Source organism: Arachis ipaensis, chromosome B07, assembly GCF_000816755.2.
Source record: "Arachis ipaensis cultivar K30076 chromosome B07, Araip1.1, whole genome shotgun sequence".
NCBI lineage: Eukaryota > Viridiplantae > Streptophyta > Magnoliopsida > Fabales > Fabaceae > Arachis > Arachis ipaensis.
The window spans coordinates 37,284,853-37,299,604 of record NC_029791.2 but is presented as its reverse complement, the minus strand read 5'-3'; the positions used below and the strand labels follow the sequence as shown (position 1 = coordinate 37,299,604).

The 14,752-nt window shown below is 33.3% G+C and overlaps 2 protein-coding genes across 2 annotated transcripts; one reads left to right on the top strand and one right to left on the bottom strand.

Moving 5' to 3' along the window:
* LOC107609176 (kinesin-like protein KIN-4C) lies at window positions 599-9,125 on the top strand. Its single transcript, XM_016311033.2, has 26 exons — window positions 599-1,058; window positions 1,409-1,555; window positions 1,856-2,008; window positions 2,096-2,340; window positions 2,464-2,603; window positions 2,789-2,913; window positions 3,017-3,053; window positions 3,145-3,236; window positions 3,354-3,470; window positions 3,558-3,671; window positions 3,785-3,868; window positions 3,966-4,164; window positions 4,505-4,614; window positions 4,795-4,893; window positions 4,978-5,091; window positions 5,164-5,280; window positions 5,398-5,478; window positions 5,652-5,723; window positions 5,801-5,917; window positions 6,051-6,136; window positions 6,506-6,577; window positions 6,669-6,896; window positions 7,070-7,214; window positions 7,415-7,501; window positions 7,615-8,163; window positions 8,387-9,125. The coding sequence occupies exons 1-26, from the start codon at window positions 939-941 to the stop codon at window positions 8,807-8,809; spliced, it is 3,873 nt and encodes a 1,290-aa protein (XP_016166519.1). The 5' UTR covers window positions 599-938; the 3' UTR covers window positions 8,810-9,125.
* On the bottom strand, window positions 11,289-12,914 carry LOC107607088. Its single transcript, XM_016309075.1, has 4 exons — window positions 12,471-12,914; window positions 11,904-12,032; window positions 11,532-11,603; window positions 11,289-11,432 (listed from the first exon to the last, which is right to left on the bottom strand). The coding sequence occupies exons 1-4, from the start codon at window positions 12,912-12,914 to the stop codon at window positions 11,289-11,291; spliced, it is 789 nt and encodes a 262-aa protein (XP_016164561.1).

Here is a 14,752-nt window from a genome sequence, read left to right as displayed (position 1 = left end):
GGAATCTTTTAAATATCAAAATAATAATTTATTATAAAAACACAGTCTAACAAAGAAAACAAAGATATATATATATATATAACACAAGTTCACCAAGAGCCAAAATGTTATTGTGTTTTTTGGATATAAAAAATCGAATCTTTTAAAAATCAAAATAATATTTTATCAAAAAATGTTGTTTAACAAAGAAATAAAGGCCTAATAAAAAACTAAGAAATAAAAAACATCATAAGTTCATCAAAATAAATTAATTTAACATATATAAGAAAAAGCCTGCAGGTTACATCAAAAGTTTATCAAAATTGTTAATTTTTTAGACAACAAAAAAAAATGTTTATCAAAGTAAAACATAGGCATAAAAATATAATAAGTTTACCAGTTTATCAGCGGAAATTCTAAATTAAAATTTTAAAAGCAATGATGAAATCAAATTAGCTATGGTGGGGTTTCCAAGTGGGGACAAATTTTTTCCTCATATATGTGCCTAGTGTACCGTTATAACTTCACTAATATTCGTTGTTGCACGTGACTCGCCCGTGACATACCCTTCATTTGAAATCGGACATGAGCGCCTTTTCTCTTAAATCCAGTTTAATCCAAACTCCTCAAGTCCGCATTCGAAAAATCGCACCCTCTTTCTTTCTTCAAATCACACACCAAACTTCAGAAGCCAGAACCCTTTCGTTCCTCCATTTTCTTTTCCTTCTTCTTCATCTTCTTCCCCTTTTTCTCTTTCTCTCTCTCACATCGTTCGAAAAATTCTGTTTTGAAACTTCCAAGCTCCTGCGTTAAGTACGTTCAGTAATAGATCGAAATTGGAATGAATCTGAAGACCAATTTCACTGAGTCGTTGACACTAGTATTTTTTATTGGGTTCTAGGGTTCTTATTTTTTCTGATTTCCTTTTGAACACTGATTTTTTACCTATCTATTACGGAATGGAGCATTCAGATTCAACACAGTGTGTGAGAGTAGCAGTAAATATTCGCCCTCTGATCACGTCGGAGCTTCTTCTCGGATGCACCGATTGCATCACTGTCGTTCCCGGAGAGCCTCAGGTATATGAAAAGCCGATGGTCCTTTTGCTGTTAGTTCTAATTATTTTGATAATTTGATTAATTTCTGATTTCTTATGAACATTTGTATTATACTCACTAATTTGAAGCTTTACCATTTTGTTTGGTTAATGTTCGGAAGCTGGGTTGTAATTTTTAATTCTTAATTCATAATTAGTTTACTTTACGTTTGAAAGCTTACGAATCTGTGAAGATATATATGTATAAATGATCTATCTTTATATGTTGTTTACTGTGTCTTGTTAAACAGTGTTGAATTCATGTTAATGTATATATGGCGAAATGGTATGAAATCTTCTATCGAAATTGATTGTAATGGTTGTAACTGATAGGTGCAAATTGGATCTCATGCTTTCACCTATGATTATGTTTACGGTAGCAATGGTTCACCCTCGTCTTCAATATATGATGATTGTGTAGCTCCACTTGTTGATGCCCTCTTCCATGGATACAATGCAACAGTTCTTGCATACGGTCAGGTATAATTTTCATTATTATAGATGGTTTTGAATTAGTGGCTATGATGATTTAGAAGCTTGTTTCTGTTAGGATTTGATTCTTATCATCCTATTTTTTCTAAATATAAATAGAATTTTCAAAAATAGACCTGGGCATAATTTATGCTTCAAGCCCTCTCTTTAGCAAAGTGGCATGCTAAATACATAACCATTGTTTAGTATCTAATACAATACTCAAGCTTTTATGATTCATGTTTTTATTTCATTTTATACTTTAATATACGTTTTGATAGTTTGTCATTGGGTTTTTTTGGTTCTCAGACTGGATCCGGAAAGACATATACAATGGGCACCAATTACACAGGGGAAGAGAGCGCTAGTGGAATTATCCCTAAGGTGATGGGGACGATTTTCAAGAGGGTTCATACGATGAAAGAATCAACCGAGTTTTTGATTCGAGTGTCATTTATTGAGGTAACAAAATTATTGTTTTCTACTTTAAATGTATTTTTCTAACTGAAGAGAAATTAACTTTAAAACTTAAACTGTTTACAATGATAGATATTCAAAGAAGAGGTGTTTGATTTACTTGACATTAATTCATCTAGAGGAGAAGTGGCATCCACTGCCAAGGTCACCGTGCCAGCTAGAGTTCCCATACAAATTAGAGAAACAGTGAATGGAGGAATTACACTGGCGGGTGTTACTGAAGCTGAGGTTAAGACAAAAGAGGAGATGTCATCTTATCTCTCACGTGGTTCATTGTCACGTGCTACTGGAAGCACAAACATGAACAGTCAGTCAAGGTAACCGGCCATAAAATGATTTTTTTATGAATAAGCTTGTTTCTTTTATTTGATAAAAATTGAATCCAACATATTATTATAGTATGTTGATGATGACAATGTGGTTTTATGTGTTTTGTCTAGTCGATCACATGCCATTTTCACAATCACAATGGAGCAAAAAAGTGGCGATGATGTCTTATGCGCCAAACTCCATTTAGTGGACCTTGCTGGCTCTGAACGTGCAAAAAGAACTGGTGCAGATGGCATGCGCTTGAAAGAAGGTATTTTGTTTCATTTGCTACTAACAGTATATGCAATTATACAAAAATATATCTTAAACTTATCTCAAACTGTAACAAAATTTCAAAATTTGAGCTAATTCTTTCTGTTTCTGCTTGATGATTTCTATAAATGTAAGTTGTGAATTATGTTATTTACTAATTAATTATGGTATTTCATGGTTTAGGTATTCATATCAACAAGGGTTTATTGGCTCTTGGGAATGTAATAAGTGCATTAGGAGATGAAAGAAAGCGAAAAGAAGGAGGTCACGTACCATATCGTGATAGCAAATTAACTCGGCTACTTCAGGTTTGTACAACATTATTTTAACTTTTAAACAATACTGCTAAAGTGCATATGCCATGAATGTATAATATATTATCATGATAAGTAATTGGTCGATAATATGTAGGATTCTCTTGGGGGAAACAGCAAAACAGTGATGATAGGTAAAGTCTTCATGCTTAGTGTGTTATGACTGCAGTTTGAAATTCTTTTCCTTAAGACATGTATGAATTAACTTGGTTGGAAATGTTGCAGCATGTGTTAGTCCTGCTGACACCAATGCCGAAGAGACGTTGAACACTTTAAAGTATGCAAACCGTGCTCGCAATATTCAAAATAAGGCAGTTGTAAGTGATTTAAATTATTGTCTAATATGAATATAGTTTAATTTTTTACTTTCATATGGGTGGTGTTGTATCACATTTCTTATGTTTTGGTGTTTTTGAAATTTTCTTGTATTTTAGGTTAATCGTGATCCAGTTGGAGCTCAATTACAGACAATGCGAAGCCAGATTGAGCAATTGCAGGCTGAGCTTCTGTTTTATCGAGGTGATGCTGGTAGACCATTTGAGGAACTTCAGGTACTTCATTTATCTTAGAAACTAGAAAGCATAAATGGTTGAACCCTTATATGTCAGTTATAGGTTCCAATGTCGTTTTCTTCCCAGATTCTTAAACACAAGATATCCATCCTTGAAGCAAGCAATAAAGAGCTACAGCGTGAGCTTCAAGAACGTCGAGTAACTTGTGAGAGTTTAGCTGAACGTGCTTGCCTTGCTCAGGTCTTTCTACATTCCTATACTTATTAGTATCATATAAAATATTACAATTACGATACTGTATTTTATTTTGCATCAAGCTGTTGGGTCTCACTCAAGGTGGTGAATGCTTTTAGGTGGAAAAAGACCAGTTGGCCATGAAAATAGAATCATTTCGAAATGGTAAATCTTGGGATGAGATAGATTCAAATTCAAATCAGGTTTGAACTTCGATAAATCAAGTCATTGTTGAGGCACAATTATTCTTTTCTAATGAAGTAGAGCCATCACTCACTCATGGTTTGAACTTATTCGTAGGACTATGACCTAGTGAAATCTTATGTGTCAAAGATTCAAGATCTGGAAGGTGAATTGTTGCGTTTGAAAAATTCAAGCAAAACACCAAACCATTTGGTTGAGTGGGTTGATTCGGTTGACAGTGGTTTCCCATCAAAAAATTCGTTTGCTTGTGGTAATGAGTTCTCATCTGATGATGCCAAATCTGCGGACATAACAGGTAGCAATGACTATGGAAATATTATTGTGCAGTATGCGGTGTATTTTTAATTGATCTTGGGTTTAGGGTTGCACCAAATCTTTAATATTACAATTGATTGTTAATGCTAGATTTACAGTAGAATTTTTATATTTTAATACTCACGGATGGCAAATCTGCATTTGAAGTTTAAAAGATTACAATTGATTGTTAATGCTAGACTTGCAATGCATTTTGATCTTTTAATACCACTTTAAAAAAATTGATTATAAATTTGTATTTGCAGTTTCATTTTAATTTTGAAAATCATATCTGATCCTAAATATATCAATAGATGGTTTCTAAAATGGTACATGTACAGGTAATGCAGATGATGTGGAAGATCATGCTAAGGAGATAGAACACTCTTCTCTTCAAGAGAAGTTTGATAGGGAACTCAAAGAATTGGATAAGAAACTTGAACAAAAGGAGGTAAAATTGCTGGATATAGTTTTTATCCTATATAGACTAAATATTTTGTCTTTTGTATGCTAGTATCTTTACTAGAATTAGCTGATTCAGAACACATGTGAGGTGTGATATGCAATTAGTACATGTTTCATTCTGATCTTGTAAGATGTTTGACTGGGTAATTTTTTCCCGCTGTTGCAGGCTGAAATGAAACTTTATAATAATGCTGATACATCGGTCCTTAAGCATCATTATGAAAAGAAAGTACTCGAGTTGGAGCAAGAGAAGAAAGTTCTGCAGGTAATTGTTTTTTGTAATTATATTTTAGTTGTATTGCATTTGAAACTTACTGCATAATTCCATTCCTTTTCTATGTTATCGTAGAGAGAAATTGAGGAACTTAGGTGCAATCTTGCAAATATTTCATCCACCTCGGATGAAGGTGCTCAAAAGTTAAAGGCGGATTATCTCCAAAAGTTGAATGCTCTTGAAGCACAGGTGAAATTATTATTTCAATGTATTAATTCTTAATTGTTATCCAATGCGTTGAACTGATTGTTTGGCATTTAGGTCTCTGAGCTGAAGAAGAAACAAGATGCCCAGGCTCAACTATTGAGGCAAAAACAGAAAAGTGATGAGGCTGCAAAACGACTTCAGGATGAGATCCATAGAATCAAATCTCAAAAGGTGCAATGGTCTTGGTTGTTTATGAAACTTGCATTTTTAGTTTGAAGCAGAGCGATTCAGTTTTGTTTTACCCCCACCCTCTTAAAGGTCATTACTGACTGCTTATTTCTTCTTTAGGTCCAACTGCAGCATAAGATTAAACAAGAATCTGAACAATTTAGGTTATGGAAAGCTAACCGTGAAAAAGAAGTTATGCAGGTAATGTAATACGGGAGAATTTAGTAATGGTATTAAAGTTTTATCTTTTTTTATACTTTAGTTTATTTGCTAACTTACTACCATATAAAGAGCGACTACTCTCTCAGGAGTTTTTAACAAATGAATTAGTTATGAAAATGAATCTTCTAATACAAAAATTCCTAAATGACCAGCTGAAAAAAGAAGGGAGGAGAAATGAATATGAGATGCACAAGCTGTTGGCATTGAATCAACGGCAAAAGATGGTATGTTGCAGTTCAAATCGCTGCCGTAATCTAATTTGGATGCTGTTTATTCCCACTAATTTTGTGTTCACGTGCAGGTATTGCAAAGAAAGACAGAAGAAGCTTCCTTGGCTACAAAAAGGCTAAAAGAACTTTTGGAATCTCGAAAAACTTCCATGCGTGAAGCCGCAGGTGGGAATGGTCCTGGAATTCAGGTACTCCCCAATTCCAAGTTTATGTTTCATTTATTTTGTTCCTCCCTAACACCAATTATTGCTTTCTTTTGCTGGCTATTTAACTTGACTTCCAGTGCAATTATTGCTCTAACATATCTATTTCTCTTTGAAGGCTTTGATGCAGGCAATTGAACATGAGTTGGAAGTCACTGTCCGAGTACACGAAGTACGATCAGAATATGAGCGTCAAATAGAAGAGTATGTGTTATTTCTATTTATAGTGTCTTCTAAAATCCAGAAGTGTAGATACCATGTTAATGGTTGTATGTGAAATAGAGAAATGATGCATGAAATAGACAGAGTGTACAAAGTCATTCTTTCCGAGCTTCTATTTATTATGTAAGAAGATTTTGATTACATTTCTCTGTATGAATTGAACTGAAAATATGAGAAATCTGGATCATTCTACAAATTATCATGTTATGCATAAATATTTTAAGAATAACTGCTGGTGCATATATTAGCTTGAATTTTGGTGCATATAAATATTTTAATGCTGGTGCATATACTGCTGTTTGTTACTCATATTAGAGCTTTGCTTACAAACTCTTTGAATGGTTGATTCAGGAGGGCTAAAATGGCAAAGGAGATCAGCAGGTTAAGAGAAGAAGCAGAGATGATGAAGCAAAACAATACAAGGTGAAAAAGGCTTCAGTTATATACTGGATGTAATTAACAAACCATCTTTTCCTTATTTCTTTGCAAACTAATTGGCTGGTATTTAATGCAGCGATGGTCTCATCTCGATGTCTCCTGGTGCAAGAAATTCTAGGATTTTTGCTCTCGAAAATATGCTTTCAACGTCTTCTACAACCCTGGTGACTATGGCATCTCAGTTATCAGAGGCCGAAGAGCGTGAACGGGTATTTAGTGGCAAGGGACGTTGGAACCATGTCCGAACCCTTGCTGATGCCAAGAATTTAATGAATTTTCTGTTCAATATAGCATCTTCGTCAAGGTAGCTTATCTCATCTGCTGAGGGAATTTGTCATTTACTCATTTTTAGTCTGATGAAGATGTCTTTTAGAGAAGTAAAATTTGGGACATTTTGCTGAAATGCGTTATCTGAACTTTCCTTAATTATTTAATGAGGATATTAGTGGACTTATTCATTGATTTTCTTTATATCAGATGTGTAGTGAGAGATAAAGAAGTTGCCTGTAGAGAGAAGGAGATCGAGATAAGAGACTTGAAAGAAAAAGTAGTAAGACTAAGTTGTTCCCTTAGACAGATGGAAATGCAGAAGGCTGAGCTCATTCATCGATTGAATTTGTTGGTTAGTATAATTGAGATGTCTCATGTATTTCCCTTTTTTCTAAGAAACCTTTTTCTTTTCCAAATTTAACCGTACTTTATAAAAAATGTTGATGTGGATGTTGATTTTCCTTGATGCACCAAAAACAAATGGAGAAATATATCTATTAATGTTACTTTGCATCTCCATTCTCAAATGAATAATAATTAAACTTTATGCAGAGTGCAAAGAGATATTCTGAATCCATAGGAGAGTCAGGATATGCTGACATAGGTGTTGGAGCACATAAGTATGACCTGCGCAAGCCGGTAAGTTTCACATATTTGACTCTCCTGCGATGACACCTCCAAAGGATTATATGTTGTCTGATTTATTTTTTATGGGGATGTTTTTAGTTATTAATCAATTGGTTATCATTTAGGAAAATCGACGATCTACCTTTTTATTTGAGGACATGGATATATCAGAATCAGAATCAGATGGCTATGAGGTAGAGGCAACTGATGATGAATGGGTAGAGTCAGGAAAATTACATGTTAGAAAAAGAAAATCTAAAAGAAGTGTGGAAAGCAATCCACCAAATACCAGTCAAGAAGATGTTAAAGATGATTCAATAGAAGGATCTGGTGCATCTGGCAACATTGCATCGGAAGTTTGCTGCTCGTGCAGTAAAAATTCACTTTGCAAGACATCAAAATGCAAGTGTAGAACTCTGGGAAGCTCTTGTGGGAGCTCTTGTGGTTGCCGTGCAAGCAAGTGTGCCAACAGAGTTGCATCGGAAGAACCGGCATACTTGGGATTGGTTAAAGGGACTGGAAATGATTCTAGTACTGAGGAATCCGAGAAAGACCGCATTCTTGCTACTCAAGGTGCTGAATTGCTGCAGGGTGCACTAACTGATGTGCCTACTGAGACCAACAACAATGGTCATGGTTCAAGAAAGGCTCTCTCTGACATTGGAAACACACAGGTGCTTGATTTATGTTTTAAAAATCTCTCAACATTGGAAATTCATTTAATTCTTTTTCCCCGATTAATTAGATTGTAATTGAATGTAAAATTGCTTCAAACTGCCATTAGTTTCAGTATTTTGTTTTTTTGGTATAGCTGCCATTACTTGCGCTTTTGTTGAATCTAAAAGGTTATGATAATGATAGTCTTATTAACAAATTAATACTGTGTTACTTTTGCAGGCCAAATCAAACATACAAAAGGATACCCAGAGAAAGAAATGGCGGAAATCCAAAATACAGCTTGTTCCAGTTCCGGCAACATCCATGCAACCCGATAATTCTGAAGCCATTAAGAAAGAAAATAATGTAATTATTGAAGCTATTGCCTCTAACAACATACCACAGAAAGTGCACTCATTCAGATCTGAAAATGCTTTAGTGATCCCCAAGGTAGAGAATAACTTCATTGAGACAGATATCCCTTTGAGAATACCACGGGCCATGCGAAAACAAGCACCTTCGATTGGTGGCAGCATTCCATTGGGTGACAGGAATGCTAGTAAGCAAGAAGAATCTGTCAGTAAGAAGGAGCCTGAAGCTTTTGATGCCAGAAGTCCAATCCAACAGAAAAGAGCACTGGAAAAAGAGAACAACGGTCGTTAAATCTTGTCTTTTTCTTACTCCACGGTTGGGTATGAAATGACTAGGAATGTGTACCAAATTGTTGTTTTTGTCTTAAGCAGACAAATATAGAAAACTTGTCTTTTTATTTTTCATTTTTTAATTAGATTAGATAGTTCATGTAAGCGATTCTATGCTGGAGATTGCTGATCTTCAGATGATCACATCTTAACTACTGAAGTGTAGTTTATGTTTGGTTTAGAGCATGAACAAATCTTGAATGCTAGACCAAACTTGTTTAAATGATTCTTTTAAACATGATTTTTACTTTCAAAAGTAGGTTTATTTGAATCAAGAAGCAACATTTTGTAGCTTTGGCTTTCAATTCTTACCGTTGAGAATTGATTAAAAAATTTATTCTCTCAATTATTCTTTTTTACCTTTTTTTTTCTACGTACACGGTTATTTTATTTTATTTTTTAACTTTTTTTTATTGTCATTTTTTTTACATGCAAATAATTTTGATTTTATTTTTCAATTATTTTTTTTCATTTTCTATCTTTATTATGATTTTTATTTAATTTTATAAATTTGTTTATTTTTATTATTATAGTTTATAATTATTAGACTTCTAACTAATACTAATTAGCAAGTGAATTACAAGGTGATTTAGGATGAATTTGATAAAATTTTAAAAGACTAAAATATTTTTTTAATTATTACGATTCTTTAATTGTATTGGTAACTAAAAGGTCAAAACACTTTTGAAAAACCAATATACCTTTTTGTTAATTATAAAATACTAAAATGTCTTTTTTAAATATTACGATTCTTTAATTGTATTAGTAATTAAAATTTGATTATAAAAAGACTAAAATAGTATTTCTGATGATTATGAAAGACAAAAATTCATTTTAACATTAATTATAAGAAGATTATAATAATCTTTTAGAACAAAGACCGTTTAATTTGTATTAGAAATTAGAATTTAGAATTTAATATTAAAAAAATTAAAATATCTTTTTAGTTATTTTAGAAAGACAACAATGACTTTTTAGGGTTAGGATTGTTTAACTAAACTAGTCATAGACATTTCAATTTGAACTTAAAAAGTCAAAACTAAAAGGTTGGTTAATCTTAAAAAAATGAAAATGTCTTTTTAAGATTAATGTTGTTTAGTTGAATTATTAGCCGAAAATTTGAGTTTTATTTTAAAATACTAAAATATACCTTATAAGATTAAAGTTGTTTCATTTTTATTCTAAATAAACTTGAATTTAATTTTAGAGATACTAATATAGCATTTTTAAAGTTAATGTTTTAAGGAGCATTTTAGTGTAATAATCAACTAAAGGGTATATTAGTCGTTTTGTTTTTAAATTTTTAGTTTATAATACAGTTAAACCAAATTATTCTTAAAAGAAAAGTTCACTATAAGCATATTTTGGTATTTTCACAAAATGAATTAAATACTTTTCCACCAACATGAACCTCGCCGCTATTAATTTTGGTTGCATCTAAAATGTTCCAATAAATAAATTTGAACATCAGTATTGTAGTTAATATAATCCATTGACATTGTTGAATGGTAGATCTAAAACTCTATATTAAAATGGATATCATAAAATATTTGTATAAGCATTCTATATCATTATATTTTAAATATCTCATTTATACACTTGTGTGTTGTGAAAATAATTATAAAATTGAGTAATAGATAATAAGTTGATGAGTAAATATTAATAAATGTTAAATATTAATAAAACATATATATGAAATTTTATTGAAAAAATATATATCATTGAATAATAGTTGAATTATGTTACAAATTATGATAGCCGAGAGCCACAAATAGTGTTTTTGAGCTGGCCTTTTCTGTCAATTTACCTAAAAAATTAGGGTTATATTAGTCCTTTTCTTGTTCCTATTTTCACAGGAGGAACAAGTGATAATTTTCGTGTCAATTATGAAAGGTTTAAATTAGTGAGTGACACGTGGATGTGGATGAGGAAATCAAAATAAGCCACAAACATTTCGTGGATGGGTTTCAAACTTTCAATATGCATGTAGAGTTTATTGGACCGAATAAGGAATTAAGGACCCTCTGGCAAGTGGATTGGATGGTAGATTGCTAATTGAATGATTGGTTCCAATATCATCGTATAAGACAAAATATTATAGGATGTGAACATGTGATGATGGAGGAACTCTTGTCTTCATGCTAATGCATGCTAAGCTGTGATCAAATTCACCTCTCATCGTCTCCTCCAATATCTTTTTTTTTTTTTTTGAACAAAATAGTTCAACACAGTAAAGTGGAGCAGAGGAACAAGGACAACCAAAATAAACACAGACATAACTGAAAAGTTGGTATTCGTTGTCATTTCCGGCATTGTCATCAACAATCGAACGGATCGACTCCACACTAATCCTTGTAACTCAAGAAGGACATGATCTTAACTCCTTCAACATTTGTCTCTACTTGCTGGAAAACTCTGCTATTTCACTTCAACCAGATGTTCTAAATAACCGCACAAAATTCTATCAGCCATTTTCTTTGCTCAGACTTCCTACCTGTTGCTTCGATCCAGCTCTCATAGAACTCTTTAGTGGTTCCCGGGATGGCCCAAGCTCTATCAGAAAATGTCAGCCATGCACACCACACCTGCCACGTGAACTCACAGGTAAAAAATAAATAATGTACAAATTCTATGTTCTTTTTACACAAAACACAAATGTTGTCATGATGATTAATTGGTGGAACCAAGCCTCTCCAAATGGAGCTTGTGAAGTTGTAACTTGTGATGTCGGTTGGGAGCGTCTCATTTTGTAGCACCTGCACAAAAGAATTAGTAGAAAACACTCCATTTTTATCAAATTTCCATACCACTGAATCCTATCTATCAACCGATAACCTCACAACCCTCAACCGGTCGTGTAATTGATTTAGCAACTCTAACTCCCATTGGAAGAGTTCCCTCCTCCATTGGAAGTCTCATACCCACTCTAACCCATCCCAAAACCCACAGTCCCCTTGTTAATTTGAAATAGAGAAGAGTCTTGGAAAATATTCTTTCAAAGAGCCATCTTGTAACCACGCATCCTCCCAAAAACGAATGTTCCTGCCATTTCCCACCTCTATCAACAGACCCCTGATCATCATATCTCTTGCCTGTTGCTCCTTAATATTAAGCTGGCAAATATCTTTCCACGGCCCCCCTCTTGATGGCACAGGTTGGTTTGATAACATTACAGTTGGGTCCAACTGATTACAAGAGCAAACAATCTTCTTCCAAAGCGGGCAGTCCTCCTTTGAAAAACACCACCACCACTTGAACAGTAGCGCCGCATTCCTAATTAGAGCATCCCCCACCCCCAAACCTCCTAGCTTTTTCGGAGCTTGAACTATCTCCCATTTCACCAGTGGTATCCCATTATTCCCATCTTCTTTACTCCACAGGAACCTTCTTTAAAGCCCAATAATCCTTTCTGCAACCCCCTTTGACATCTTATATAAGTTTAAGTAGTAAACCGGCAGGCTATTGAGAACAGATTTTATAAGGACCAACTTACCCGCTTTGTTGAGAGACCTAGCTTTCCATAAACTCAGCTTGTCTTCAACCTTGTCAATGATTGGTTTTCAGGTCTTCACCAATCGAGGATTAGCACCAAGAGGAATCCCTAAGTACCTGACAGGTAATACCGCTTCGCCACAACCCAACAGACCACACATATTCGTCACCCATTCCTTCTCACAGTTGACTGAAATTAGGCTCGATTTTTCAAAGTTGATACTCAGGCCAGACATTAACTCAAAACAACGCAGGAGCCTCTTGTAATTCACTAGCCTCTCCGTTTTCTGAGGACAAAATAATATGGTGTCGTCTGCAAATTGGAGATGCGACAATTTTATATTGTCCCTTCTCACCAGCAGTGGAGATATTCTGCTATTTCTAACCGCCTCCCCCACCATCCTATGCAGAACGTCAACAACGAGAACAAACAGGAATGGAGAGAGAGGATCGCCTTGTCTGAGGCCCCTCTCCATCTTGAACGGCTTGGTTGGTGACCCATTGATCAATATTGACATAGATGCTGTAGTCACACATTTTTTCACCCAGGTCCTCCATCTAATACCAAAACCCATCTTCTGTATCACTATATCCACAAAGTTTCATCTCACTTTATCATAGACTTTCTAAAAGTCCAATTTAACAATATTATTCGAGCCCTATTATTATCAAGAATGTGACTAGTTTAATTCATTTTTACTTAAGTTTTAAAAATTTTCTTAGTAGTGTTCTTCTATTGATTAAGGAATCAAGATATTTATCATATTGCCTAATATTACGTTGGTTACTTTTTAAAATTTTTAAATGTCCATATGATATTTTGAAAGAGTTTAGTTAATATTAGTAAAAGTTTTTAAATTTTATAATAAATATGTAATAAACACAATAAAATTTAAGACTCTATATGTTTATAAAAAAAAATTCAGTTAATAATTTTACATCTGTTTTTACAACATATATTAACTAAACTCTAGAATGAAAAAGGGGATAGACTTAAAAGAAAATTTAAAAGAAAACAATGTTTTTGTTATCCTTTTGAAAACCTTAAAAATTTAAGTTATGGATTTTAAAAATTTACTAATAACATCTAAATTTACTGAAATGTCCGAAATGAAATTTGGTAACATACATTTATGTCTTCTTTTATTTCTTTGTAATTTGTTGTAGTAAAAAACAAACAATATTTTAATATAGTATGTTTTAGCCCACAACGATTTAATATGAGAACGACTCTAGTAAATTCGTTGTAGGTTATAATGAGACACTTGTTGATGCTTCTTGTAATCTCAAAGATAATCGTTTGTTTAGTAAATTTGTGGTTGTCATGATAGATTCTCCTCATATGATCTTAGTTTCTGCATAGAAGAGTACAGAACCAAATTTTATAGAAGAGGTACTCTCATGAGACGATGATGAAGACAGAGCCTATCATGTTTTGTTTAAGATATCGACGAAGATTTTAGGAGCATTCCAATTCAACATGAGGGCTCCTCAAGTTTTGAAACACAATAATACTCGATGCATTTTTTGACTTTAAATTTGGAGTTTATGGCATAACAAGAATTTTCGGACATAGAATTTGGATTTGAGGCTGGAGATTCGCATGGTATTTCAACTCTAACTGAGTTTTAAATTGGACAATCCTTCCAAAATAAAAAGGAAGCTATACTTAATGTCAAGAGTTATAGCATTCATGGTAGGATTGAGTATAAATTATTGAAGTCAGATCACATTAAGTATTAGAAAAGTGCAAGAAATTTGAAAAATATTGCAATTGATTGAATTAGATCACATTTCGACAAGAAAAAGATACTTACGAGGGAAGATATAACAGACCTCACATATGTCTATCAACTAGGATATTGAGAAATCACAATTAGCTTAAATGCTTAATTACTATGTGATATGTGCTTTGATCTTTCTGATATAATAAGAATATCCTACTAAGATGTCACATACTAACAAAGATTGGATAGAAAAAATAACTACTACTCAACATATTCTCCCTCAACAAGTGTAAAAGCCTCTAGGATGATGTTAGAATTTTCATCTTGCACAATCGTTAGATGTAATATACTCTCAAATTTGACATATAAGTGAGTCCCATCAATACTAATGAGTAGCTTGTAATGTTTGAAAGTCTCAACATGTGTTGAAAAAGACAGTAAAAGTGCACTGACGACTCATCAACCTTATCCCAACTCTAACCAGAAAAGTCTTTAACGCTGCAATGTTGTCGAACATGGTTATCTGCATGTTTAGAACCTATCTTGGTTTCTCGTGTATAACTCTTCTCAATTTCCATAAATTTGTGTAACTACTTTTTGTTTTACTAAAGAAACCTTCACAAAATCTACCATGATAACAATAAAGATCTTGTAAAATGATTACTCTACACGCTTGATTTTATACA